Genomic DNA, 12,676 nt, shown 5'->3' on the forward strand with positions numbered 1-12,676 from the left:
AAATAAATAAATAGAAAGACCACTTCTTCCTGCCAAATGCCACTGCTGAAGACAAAATTAAACTAAGAAGATGGAATTGGTGCCGGACAGGTTTGGGAGGCCTGCACTTGACTGTTAGTGGTTTGAGGTTTCTCACACAAGCACTGCAAGCTGTGGAGAGACCACCGCCTGTCTTTCCACAACAGGAACTCACACTTGTTCCCCAGTCAGAGGTGCGTCTCAAAGCAGAAAGGAAACATTACTCTATTACTGGGGACTTTGCAAATTCTCATAGTACTTCATGAAATCATTTTTTTTTTTTTGCGTATGACTACTGGAAAGAGTTCATAATCCGATACCAAGGAGCCAGCAAAAACAGAACTCTCTGCATCTAAACACCTTTATAAAAACAAATTCGTAATACTATATTCCCTAACACCATGTCCATGTTAGGGCCACAGGCAAAGAAGGTGTCTCTTTTTCTATTAGCTTACAAGAGTATTTAACTTGCCAATGACAATACTTTCTTTTGGTTTGCACTCAAAGCTAAGGGCACATTACTTTAACATACTCAGACTTTATTTTTGAAATTGCATCTTCCTTCCAAACAGGTTTAGCCCAATATGCATTCCCGCAGAACTACTCAGTATCAGGTACAGTAGGGTGCGGGCATTAGACAAAGAGTAACTGCAGGCCCATTCTTAAGACTCCCCTGGTGCCTCCAGGGACTGGGGAGTCCACAGACACAGCTTGACAGGTGTGATCCCGGACGGGGGCGGGGTTGGCGGGAAACTACTGAGCCAGGACCGCTTCCCAGAGCTGACAGGAGGCAAGGCAGAGGAAACTGTGAACAGGATGTTACTACACACACACAGAGGAGGAGAACTCCAGGCTGCCAAAGGGAAGGAGGCTGTGGAGAATTCAGAGTGTTACGCGGTGCTGAGGCTCCGGGGAGAGAGACTTGTGTGATGGAATTGAGAAGGGCGATTAGAAGACCTAAAGATCCACTCTGAGTTTTGTTGCTGTTTGTTTGTTTGTTCCTACAGGCAAGCATTCTAAGCTCTACCCCCAGCTGCTTTTTGTTTTGGAACAAGGTCCCACTAGGTCACTCAGACTGGCCTTGAACTGCTTGTAGGGTCCTGAGCAGCTGGGATTCAGGCCCTGCATCACCAGCCCAAGCTCCACTGTGTTTGAAGCCACATGCTTGGTGACAACAGGGCCATGGAAAGGAGGCTAGGAGCCAGCATTCCAGAGGGGTGTGGCCGGCAGCAAGCCAGAGGCAGCTCATACACATCTGGACAGCTGTGTGCTCTTAGATGGTCTCAGACATCCTCCCCCCACAATGTTCTTCTTCAGGTATAGCCAAGTTTTCCAAGTATAAGCTATATTTATATGTATGTTTTTGTCTCACCCCAAATATGTCACGTGTGGCTCCTAAAAGCTACATTCGATTGCCAGTGAGCACATCAGGTACATACTAAAGACAGCCTCTTACCTGAACAGAGCTGCTCCACCTTCGTGTAGTTTAGAGAGACGATGTCGTTAACCCATGCAATGATGTCATGCCTGCTCATAGTCTCCTGGGTTATCGAGGTAGAATACACGTTGACCGCCATTCCCCAACTAGGACAAAACCAATGAAAATAAGTTTATTTACTCACAAGAGAAAAAAATACCTTAGAAATATAAAAGACATGCAATCATGGAGGACATTACTGGTGGAGCTTTACAACGAAGCTTCTTCCTGTAGGTCCTGACATACCCCCCTCCACACACACACACACACACCCCATGGTAGAAGGGAGAAGGGCACAGGGAGGTGGTGAAAATCTGGCAACAGTAAACGGTTTCGGAACACGCAACAGCCAACACTTAGTTCATAATCGATGTGTACTGGACCCACAGCCCTCCCGGCAGCGCTTGGCTGTGTTGCTTCAGGAGTTGTCGTTGTGGCCTTCATGCTGAACGCATACCACTCCCGATTGCCCGCCGTGACACCTCGAAAGGCTAGCAAGTGCTGCCTGAGACACCCTGGCTTGGATCTCAGACTACTGTGTTTTGTTAAGTGACGTCATTTTGGATGTACGTACAAAGCTTGCTGCTCTTACAGAAACACACCGGCTTCATTACAGAAAACAAGGCTTTTAATATTTTCCCGCTGTCAGTCCTTAGCACGTAAGTATCAGAACAATGCATTTCTGGATTGTATTGTGCTAAGTAAGACCAACAAGCATATCCATCTCCAGTATGCAAATTTGCTTTCATCTTTTTTTTTCTGTCTTTTCTATTTCTTGAGACTGGGTCTCACTATCTAGTTCTGGCTGGCCTGGAACTCGATTTGTAGACCAGGCTGGCCTGGAACTCGATTTGTAGACCAGGCTGGCCTTGAACCTGCAGTGCACTTAAGCCTCTGTTTCCCATCGCTAAGATCACAGGTGTGAGCTATTTTGCCCAGCTTTGTGGTGAAAAATCACAGGCTTATCAACGGACTATATTAAAGTTTATTATGATTTACTGTCATAAATGTCTGAGTCACGTACCTATTTTACTTACCTACCTAGCTGAGCTCAGGTAAAAATTTCTCAGGTGAAAGGGGGTTTGGAGTTGGAAGTTTCATCAGCCTTGCTCTAGAGGGAGCAGCAGGCCCAACTCAGCCAAACCCACCCGCTGTCCTTTCTCCCCGCAATTCCTTGTTAACTGCTTATCTGGACCACATTTCATGCAGTTTTTCCCTGTGGTACCACGTCACATTTCTCCCATCTAGACTCTAAAGTTCTTCAGGCTCTGAGATTCTTCATTTCTAACAGAATTTAAGGCCTCACTTTTGACTTTAAGTCTTTATGGGACATTAGGTTACTGGGCTTACAACACTGCACCACAACAATCTTGTTTCTTTCTTTTTTTTTTTTTTAAAAAAAGATTTATGTTGCAGGGTGGTGGTGGCGCATGCCTTTGATCCCAGCACTCAGGAGGCAGAGGCAGACAGATCTCTGTGAGTTCAAGGACAGCCTGGTTCACAGAGTGAGTTCTAGGACATCAAGGGATACACAGAGAGAAACTGTCTCAAAACAAAACAAAAAATTTATTTGTGTGTGTGTGTGTGTGTGTGTGTGTGTGTGCACATATGCAAGTGTAATACCCATAGAGGACAGAAAAGGCTGCTGGGTTCCCTGAAGCAAGAGTTGGAGGTGGTTGTGGATTAGCAAAGCAATTGAACACTTTAAGTGCTGTCTAATGGGCCATCCTAGGTGGAGCGTGGAAGACAGCGGTGCTGGTGTGATTTGAACCATTGGGCCTGGATCATGGAGGCTTCAGAGGAGAAGAATGGTCTTGTGATATCTGGGTGAAGAATGTGGCTGCTTTTTGTCCTTGTCCAAAGAGTCTGCCTGAGGCTAAAGTGAAGAGTTCTGGATTAATTCTGTTGGCAGAGGTAACCTCAAAACAACCTAGTACAGACTCTGTCACGTGGTTACTAGTGTTCATGCTTATAAAGCTTTATAATGAAAAGGAGCAAGACATGTAAAATTTGTGGAGAAAAGGAGCACCAGGAAGTGGAATGAAGCTAAATCCAATGTTCAAGGAGATGAACAGATTAAGAAATGGAATAAAGGGCAGTGGTGACTTCAGGGCAAGATGCCACCTACCTGTTAAATTTCCAACTTAAAGAAAAGAATAAAAAAAAAAGATTAGAGCCAGGGGCGGTGGTGCACACCTTTAATCCCAGTACTCCAAAGGCAAGGCAGAGGCTGGCAGATCTCGGCGTGCAAGGCCAGCCTGGCTATAGATCCAGTGTCAGGACAGCCAAGCTCAGACAGTGAAGGAAATCATTGAAAACAGAAAGCTGGTGAAAATGTAATTGAATGGAGGGGCCATGTTCCAGTCCCAGTAAGTGTCAGAATGTGGCAGCATTGGCCATGATTCAGGCTTTAAAATTAAGGACAGGAGAAACAGGTCATGGATTTTGCCTCTATAACTATGGAAGGCCACTGAGACCAGACATATATCAGGGGTGTCCTTGAATGGGGGCCTAGAGAGGTCATTTCGTGAAGCTATGAAGTTGAAGCCTGGATTGTCTTGGTGACTCCAGATACTGGAGATGCCAGAGCCATGGGTATGCAGGTATGCAGAGGAGAGCTGCTAACAGGGAGTGGAACCAGCCCAAGAGAGAGAAGTGTGCTAACAAAGTTGAGTCAACAAAACTGAAAGGACCTGGAGATCTAAAGAGCGTTCGCATCAAGCATGGAGTTTGGAGTTTGCCCAGCTGGTTTTCAGTGTTGCTTCGGCCCAGTGTTTCCTCACTATGCTCCCTCCCCTGTGTTATAGAATGAGAATGTATATCCTGTGCCATTATATGTCGGAAGTATGTGATTTGCTTTTTGCTTTTGATTTTACAGGCAATTACAGTTAAGAGATCATAATGAATTTCAGAATGAGACTTTGAAGCTAGACGTTTAATTAAGTTTGAGACTGTTAAAGACTATGGAGTCTTCTGAAGTTGGACTGAATGCATCTTTGCATTATGATATGACTACAAGCCTTTGGGGGCCAGGGAATGGAATGTGGTGGTTTGAGAAATCTGGCCCTCAGGGGGTCACTGATAGGAGGTGTGGCCTTGCTGAAGCAGATGCGATCTTGTTGGAGAAGGTGGGTCATTGTGGAGGCTGGCTCTGAGGTTTCATATATGCTCAAGCACTGTAGGGCCCTGGTCTCCCTTATTCCTGTGGTGCATTTGTGGGGACAGTTTATGATCAACTTACTAAGCTTCCTGTGTGTTTCTGTGCTATGCCTGCCCCGCCTGGTGGTTAGCTGCAGGGCATTCACTCCATTGATAATATGGTAATTTCCCACCTGCCTGGGTGGAGATCCTTGTGCTGCAGTCAGGTAGATAAAAACTCCCCCAACGCTGAATAAAGTGGCATTCGGCTGATCTCCTTCCGAATGACCCTGGTCTCTCTGTGTCTTCTTTTCAATCTCCAGGCCCTTGCCCGACTCGCGTTCGGTACAGAGGCGCGCGAACTGTACCGAGGGTGTAACACCAAATCGGGTGTTACAAAGCACAGTCAGCGAGATAGTGTACTTCCTGTCACCATTGGATCAAGATGTTGAATTCTTCTGCACCATGTTTGCCTGCATGCTGCCCTACTCAGAACCACCATGCTCCCTGTCATGATGATAATGAACTAAACCTCTGAAACTGTAAGCTGCCACCTCAGTTAAATATTTTCCTTGTAAGAGTAACTGTGGTCATGGTGTCTCTCCACAGCAACAGAAACCCTAACTAAGACAGTCTACTTCTTGGAGTCAGCAACAATCAATTTTTGACCAAGCTTGTTTTCCTTATAGTTCCATCAACTGCCCTTGGCCAATCCCATTTCTGGCTCAGGCCATATTATTTTACAGTTAATGCCAAGTATTGAGTCATTTCAGTTATAGATATTTCAGAGTTCTGGAAAGATGAAGACATTAGAAAACACTAAGCAACCAACACAACAGTGTTACTACACTGAAATGACCGTTGTGTTTAACTGACACACGGGTGTGGTTTGATGTTGCCTTGGTCTTTGCTTTCCTATATCCTCTGATTTGATCTGCATGCTGTGTCTGCTTCAGGCCCTTATCTGGGGAGTGGGGTGAAAGAGTCCTCTTGCGGCGTCTGAAGTTCCACTAGGGATCAGAGGCTGCCGGCTCCTTTTGTCAGGCTATTAGACAGAAGATATTTGCCAAGACCCAACAGTTCCTTAGTGACTTCTAGTGTATTGTCTGCTGGTCATTCCCACAAGGAGGAATTCCATCCTGAGAGAGCCTGGGGTCAGGGGTCAGGTAATGGACACAACCCAGAGCAGGTCCTGATCGCTTCTGTACTCTTCACTGAATATTCTCTGGCCAACATGATTTTTATTTATGAAATATAACCATGAAGTACAGAGTTTTAGCAAAGTTGCTATGCTTTAGTCTATTGCAATTTAAATCTTGACTGATAAAAGATACATTTGAGTGTGCATGGGCCTATGTATATGCTTATTTGGGTTGGCCTTTCAGTTCTTTGGATAAAGTCCTTCCTTATTTTCTGTTGTGACAAAATATTCTAGGCTCAACTGGTAACTTTCCTACTTCTGGCCTAAAACCAATTGTTTCTCCCAGGGCTTCTGACTCCTTTCTGTAACAGACAGTATTTGGTGATATAGAAATAAATGTTTTAAACATGACTGGATGAAATACCGAAATCTAAAGTGTACAGGCTCTCTGCAAATGTCCTTTGTGTTTCTTGTGCTTGGAGTCGTTTATTTGCATTAACTGATGCCACTCTGCTTCCCGCTTCAAGGAATTCAGTGGACTTTACAGTCATGAAAACAGCATCCACATATCGTATAAGTTCTCTTTCCCCAAAGACCTGAGAACAACCCGCCAGCACCGGAGAAATATGACTTCTCTACACTTCTATTAAAGGTTCTTTTGTTTTCCAGTCAATAGCTTTTGCTGTTTTCTTTAATGACCACTTACTAAGTGAAACCACTTACTTGTACAATGTGATCACCTTTCACCACCTTTAATAAATTATCTAAAACTTTACTAAGGATAAATAATTCAAAATTGAAAGCATTTTGGACCGTTTGATGTGATTTTTACATACTGACGTAACCTTTGGCGCTCGATGTACTTTCCTAACGATTTTTTTTCATGTGGTAATAAGAAGCCTTCACATTTCCCAGCAAGGGACAGATGGAAGGTGAAACATCAAGGCCCAGAACTCGGTGGCATCCAACCAGGGTGATGAAAATTTTCCTCCAAGTGATTGAGAATCAAAACTAAACAAAAAGCAGGGAAGATCTGTGTCTGACAAATACAGTTACAGTGGTAACTGAGTAAAAATGGTCTGTAGTTACAGAAGACGAAGAACACCAAATATGATGGGCAGATGAGATTGAAAAATACATGGGAACAACGAGGTGGTCCACTGCAGCCCAGCCCTGAGTCACCTCCTTCCAGACCCGAGGTGATGATGTTCTCCCAAGGGCAACCGTCCCTTCACAGCCCAACCATTCACTCAAGTAAGGCACGCCATGGCTTGGAAGAACGCATGAAGACGTGGGGGGGGGGGGGGGCGACGGACGCAGACAATGAGAGTCGTGTCAGATGTGAGCTTTAGAAATCTTTGGTTAACTAGCTACCCGTCCCACCCTCTAACTTTTGTGGTGATACGTCTCCAACGAACACTCCTAGAGTCGCTGGAAATGCTGCTCATGGTAGGCCCTTGTGGGGAAAGCCAGTAAGAGGACGGAGCAAGAGGAAGAATAACCCAATGAAAGGCAGAAGCGCTCCAGCCGACACGTTCAACACATTCCAGTATCTGAATCAGCAGCAACAGGATCAGTATAGATGCCTATGAGCTATTTATGTTGACTGGAGCACTGTCATAATCTATGTTCTTCCAAACAGAGGATTTATTTATTCACTATCATACAAAGGATTAGATTTCACTATAGTAATTTCAAGCAAGATTTGTTTTGCTGATTCTCCTATGGACCTCGACTCCCTGGCTCCCTGCCCTCCCTACTGCTCTTTCGCTCACAGGGGCCCCCTATCGATTTTCATGCCATGCGTTCCTTGTCTTTGCTGTGTTCTATTTGCTCCCCTGATGGTCCTGTCTGGTCTCAGAGCCTCCGCATACATGCACATACATACCCACATACATGCACATGCACGTAAACACTGAAAGTAGGGTCTACGTGACAGAACATTTGTGCGAGTGGGTTCCAACTGGCTTAACAGAACGTATTTCATCAGATCCATCCATTTTCCCAAAAGTTTAATTTTTCTTGGTAGTTAAATAAAATTCCTGTGTGTGTGTGTGTGTGTGTGTGTGTGTGTGATATCACATTTTCATTACCCACCCATCTGATGAAGGACATCTAGGTTTGAGCAGAGCAGCAATCAACATGGATGAGCACGTGTCTCTGTGGTAAGATGTGGAGTGTCAAGGAGTAGTATAGCTGGAGGTTCAATTGTAACCCCGAGAAACCTCCACACCATTTCCATGTTTGTGCCAGTTCGTGCTCTGACCACTAGTGAACACTGTCGCCCCAATCCTCTCTAACACTCTGCCGTCCATCTTCTTGATGCAGGCGTTCTGACCAGGGTGAAACGGAATCTCAGAGTCTCTCTTTCTGTGAGACACCTCTGTGATCACTTGACTTGGTGGTGTCATTTGTTAGCTGTTTGTTAGCTGTCCAGCCATACACGCCAGCTTTCCGATTTTAGGCCTGACAGCTTTGGCTCGGCATGTCCTCTGCCCTGAGAGGAAGTGTCCTTGTGAACTCTCAGCCAATCACTGTGTCTGTGCCCCTTCCCCACCACGTGTGTGTGCATGTCTCTCTCTGTGTCTGTGCCCTTCCCCACGTGTGTGTGCATGTCTCTCTCTGTGTCTGTGCCCTTCCCCACGTGTGTGTGCATGTCTCTCTCTGTGTCTGCGCCCTTCCCCACCACGTGTGTGTGCATGTCTCTCTCTGTGTCTGTGCCCCTTCCCCATGTGTGTGCATGTCTCTCTGTGTCTGTGCCCCTTCCCCATGTGTGTGCATGTCTCTCTCTGTGTCTGTGCCCTTCCCCACGTGTGTGTGCATGTCTCTCTCTGTGTCTGTGCCCTTCCCCACGTGTGTGTGCATGTCTCTCTCTGTGTCTGTGCCCTTCCCCACCATGTGTGTGCACATGTCTCTCTCTGTGTCTGCGCCCTTCCCCATGTGTGCACATGTCTCTCTCTGTGTCTGTGCCCTTCCCCATGTGTGCACATGTCTCTCTCTGTGTCTGCGCCCTTCCCCATGTGTGTGTGCATGTCTCTCTCTGTGTCTGTGCCCTTCCCCACCATGTGTGTGTGCATGTCTGTGTGTGTGTGTGTGCATGTCTCTCTCTGTGTCTGCGCCCTTCCCCACCATGTGTGTGTGTGTGCATGTCTCTCTCTGTGTCTGTGCCCTTCCCCATGTGTGCACATGTCTCTCTCTGTCTGTGCCCCTTCCCCATGTGTGTGTGCATGTCTCTCTCTGTGTCTGTGCCCTTCCCCATGTGTGCACATGTCTCTCTCTGTCTGTGCCCCTTCCCCATGTGTGTGTGCATGTCTCTCTCTGTGTCTGTGCCCTTCCCCACCATGTGTGTGTGCATGTCTGTGTGTGTGTGTGTGCATGTCTCTCTCTGTGTCTGCGCCCTTCCCCACCATGTGTGTGTGTGTGCATGTCTCTCTCTGTGTCTGCGCCCTTCCCCATGTGTGCACATGTCTCTCTCTGTCTGTGCCCCTTCCCCATGTGTGTGCATGTCTCTGTATCTGTGCCCCTTCCCCATGTGTGTGCATGTCTGTGTGTGCCCCTTCCCCACCGTGTGTGTGCATGTCTCTCTCTGTGTCTGCGCCCTTCCCCACCGTGTGTGTGCATGTCTCTCTCTGTGTGTGTGCCCCTTCCCCACCGTGTGTGTGCATGTCTCTCTCTGTGTCTGTGCCCCTTCCCCACCGTGTGTGTGCATGTCTCTCTCTCTGTGCCCTTCCCCATGTGTGTGCATGTCTGTGTGTGTGTCTGTGCCCTTCCCCATGTGTGTGCATGTCTCTCTCTGTGTCTGTGCCCTTCCCCATGTGTGTGCATGTCTCTCTCTGTGTCTGCGCCCTTCCCCATGTGTGTGCATGTCTCTGTGTCTGCGCCCTTCCCCATGTGTGTGCATGTCTCTCTCTGTGTCTGTGCCCTTCCCCATGTGTGCACATGTCTCTCTCTGTGTCTGCGCCCTTCCCCATGTGTGTGTGCATGTCTCTCTCTGTGTCTGTGCCCTTCCCCACCATGTGTGTGTGCATGTCTGTGTGTGTGTGTGCATGTCTCTCTCTGTGTCTGCGCCCTTCCCCACCATGTGTGTGTGTGTGCATGTCTCTCTCTGTGTCTGTGCCCTTCCCCATGTGTGCACATGTCTCTCTCTGTCTGTGCCCCTTCCCCATGTGTGTGCATGTCTCTGTATCTGTGCCCCTTCCCCATGTGTGTGCATGTCTGTGTGTGCCCCTTCCCCACCGTGTGTGTGCATGTCTCTCTCTGTGTCTGCGCCCTTCCCCACCGTGTGTGTGCATGTCTCTCTCTCTGTGCCCTTCCCCATGTGTGTGCATGTCTGTGTGTGTGTCTGTGCCCTTCCCCATGTGTGTGCATGTCTCTCTCTGTGTCTGTGCCCTTCCCCATGTGTGTGCATGTCTCTCTCTGTGTCTGCGCCCTTCCCCATGTGTGTGCATGTCTCTGTGTCTGCGCCCTTCCCCATGTGTGTGCATGTCTCTCTCTGTGTCTGTGCCCTTCCCCATGTGTCTGCGCCCTTCCCCATGTGTGTGCATGTCTCTCTCTGTGTCTGTGCCCTTCCCCACCGTGTGTGTGCAGTCTCTCTCTGTGTGCCCCTTCCCCACCGTGTGTCTGTGTGCATGTCTCTCTCTGTGTCTGTGCCCTTCCCCACCATGTGTGTGTGTGCATGTCTCTCTCTGTGTGTGTGCCCTTCCCCACCGTGTGTGTGCATGTCTCTCTCTGTGTCTGTGCCCTTCCCCGTGTGTGTGCATGTCTCTCTGTGTCTGTGCCCTTCCCCATGTGTGTGCATGTCTCTCTGTGTGTCTCTGTGTGTGTGATTCTACTGCCACGCTGATGCCATCTTTGCTCTCCCAGTCCCACCATTTTCTACAGACACAATTTTAATAGATTCAATCTAAAATTATCCAGGTGACTAAGAAGAGACTATTTCTCATGCTTTTCTAAGCATTAGCCTCAGGCGAGAATTAAATAATCTATACTTTCCATGGATACATTCGGAACTTCTAAGGTTTCATTATAATTTCTTGCTTCGTAACCTACATGGCAATGTAAAGGTAAAAACACTTGCCCCTGCCTAGCAGAAAGTTGTGTGGTTTGCACGAGGGAACGTGACATCATCTTAGAGACAAAGCCACTCCATGCTGCTCCTGGGAGGAAAGCAGGGCCGGAGTCATAGTCCTCCCTCACAAATGAGGATGTTACATGCCACCTGAAGGACCACTGTTCTAGCTCACCAGGGTACACAAATTTCAGGCCCATGTGCCTAGCTTTGGACCATCAAGAGACACACAAACACTCCATTGAAGAAAGAAATTATAAGAATTAAAAATGTCAATTTTGTTTTTAATTTTTTCATTTGGTTTATTCATTTTATGTGTGTGTGTTTGCCTGCAGGTATGTCATGTGAACCAGGTCAGAAGAGAACAGTGGAGCCCCTGGCACTGGAGTTAGGAATGGTTGAGAACCACCATGCAGATGCTGGGAACTGAACCTGCGCTTTCGGCAGGCTATAAAACTCTTAACTGCTGAGCCATCTCATCAGCCCCAAGATACCACTTTTTAAACTCACTTCTTAGGTTTTCATCAAGATGAATGCCAAACTACAAGAGCAAGATCACACTGGATGCCACAGCACAAAGAGTCAATGGCAGCACAGGGCTGGTGCTTGGATTTGGGCCTTCAGGGGGTCCTTTAGACAGAAATGTCAGTTGATTATCAGATGACGTAACATGTGGCCTCTGAGACAGAATCAGCTCTTTGCCAACCTTTCAAACAAAGGGTCAAAGCACCATGTCCATGTTCTGACTTCAGGATCTGGTTAACTTCAGTAGTATGGAAAGCAGGTAAGGGAGGCTGGGGAGGCGACTTGGTTGGTACATTGCCTGCCTTGCAAACATGAGGACCCGAATTAGATCCCAAAAGCTACATAAAAAACGCAGGTGCTGTGCACCTTGTAATCCCAGCATCCCTGATGAGGTAGTAACAAATGCCTCGGCTACTGATCAGGGACTTACACATTGCTTTTATAAATGTTCTAGGAAGGTGGCAATTTTCCCCTCTAAAAACATGAAAGAACCCTCCCACACAAAACAAACAAACAAAAACAGAAATCCCTCCCTATTCTCAGAAAGCAAAGCTTCAGTTCCGGCTTCTCTGTGAACAGCGACTTCAGAGAAAGGACAGCCCAAGGCCCAAAGTCCTGCTGATTTATTCAGTTCCCCTGCATTTGACATGTGGTGGTGGCGCTGGGCAGAGAGGCACAGCAAGCTTATGCTCTGCAGCAATTATTGAACCACATAAATTAGTCATTGCATTTCTGCCTACTAAAACAAATGGAACTTTCTGTGAGTCGATGAGACAAACTAGCTTGAATTAAGACTTGGCAAACCCCAAACATGGGGAAAAAATGTGAATTCTACCACCTTACCAGTCATGGATCTCCAAACCCAATGACAAAATAATCTGTAGGTTTGTCCAAGAATCAGTTTGGCAAGGCTTATGAATTATTTTGGGGCGTTCTACAAATATAAACAAATATATAAAATGTCGGTGTCAGCACTGTATACTAACTGAAATGGTTTCTTAGGTCATTCATTCCTCTCTTTGCCCTACCCAATGCTACCAAAGGGACCACTATAGCCACACTGTCCCATTCTCTCCTTCACACGCACAGCCAACCCTTTGTAAGGACACCCCAGTGTTCCCCAGCTCCCCCAAAGTGGCATCCATGATACATCAGGTGTTCCAGGATCCTAGCTCTGGTCTTACTAAGGGGTTGTCCACAAAAGAAAGATTTAAGAAAATTTTTTTGTTTTGTTTTGTTTTTGGGTTTTTGGGACAGGGTTTCTCTATGGTTTTGGAGCCTGTCCTGGAACTAGCTCTTGTAGACCAGG

The 12,676-nt window shown here is 47.0% G+C and overlaps 1 protein-coding gene across 3 annotated transcripts in view; it reads right to left on the minus strand.

Annotated features, from left to right (window-relative positions):
- Positions 1-12,676, minus strand: part of Mapre2 (microtubule associated protein RP/EB family member 2) — a 146,287-nt gene that overhangs the window by 59,270 nt on the left and 74,341 nt on the right. For all 3 annotated transcript variants that reach the window (XM_075969189.1, XM_075969188.1, XM_075969187.1), the window contains one exon: positions 1,475-1,602. In XM_075969189.1, coding sequence (XP_075825304.1) covers positions 1,475-1,595 — 121 coding nt within the window. In that variant the 5' untranslated portion in view covers positions 1,596-1,602. The remainder of the gene's footprint in view (positions 1-1,474; positions 1,603-12,676) is intronic.

The sequence above is a fragment of the Microtus pennsylvanicus genome, chromosome 4 (assembly GCF_037038515.1).
Source record: "Microtus pennsylvanicus isolate mMicPen1 chromosome 4, mMicPen1.hap1, whole genome shotgun sequence".
NCBI classification, from domain to species: Eukaryota; Metazoa; Chordata; class Mammalia; order Rodentia; family Cricetidae; genus Microtus; species Microtus pennsylvanicus.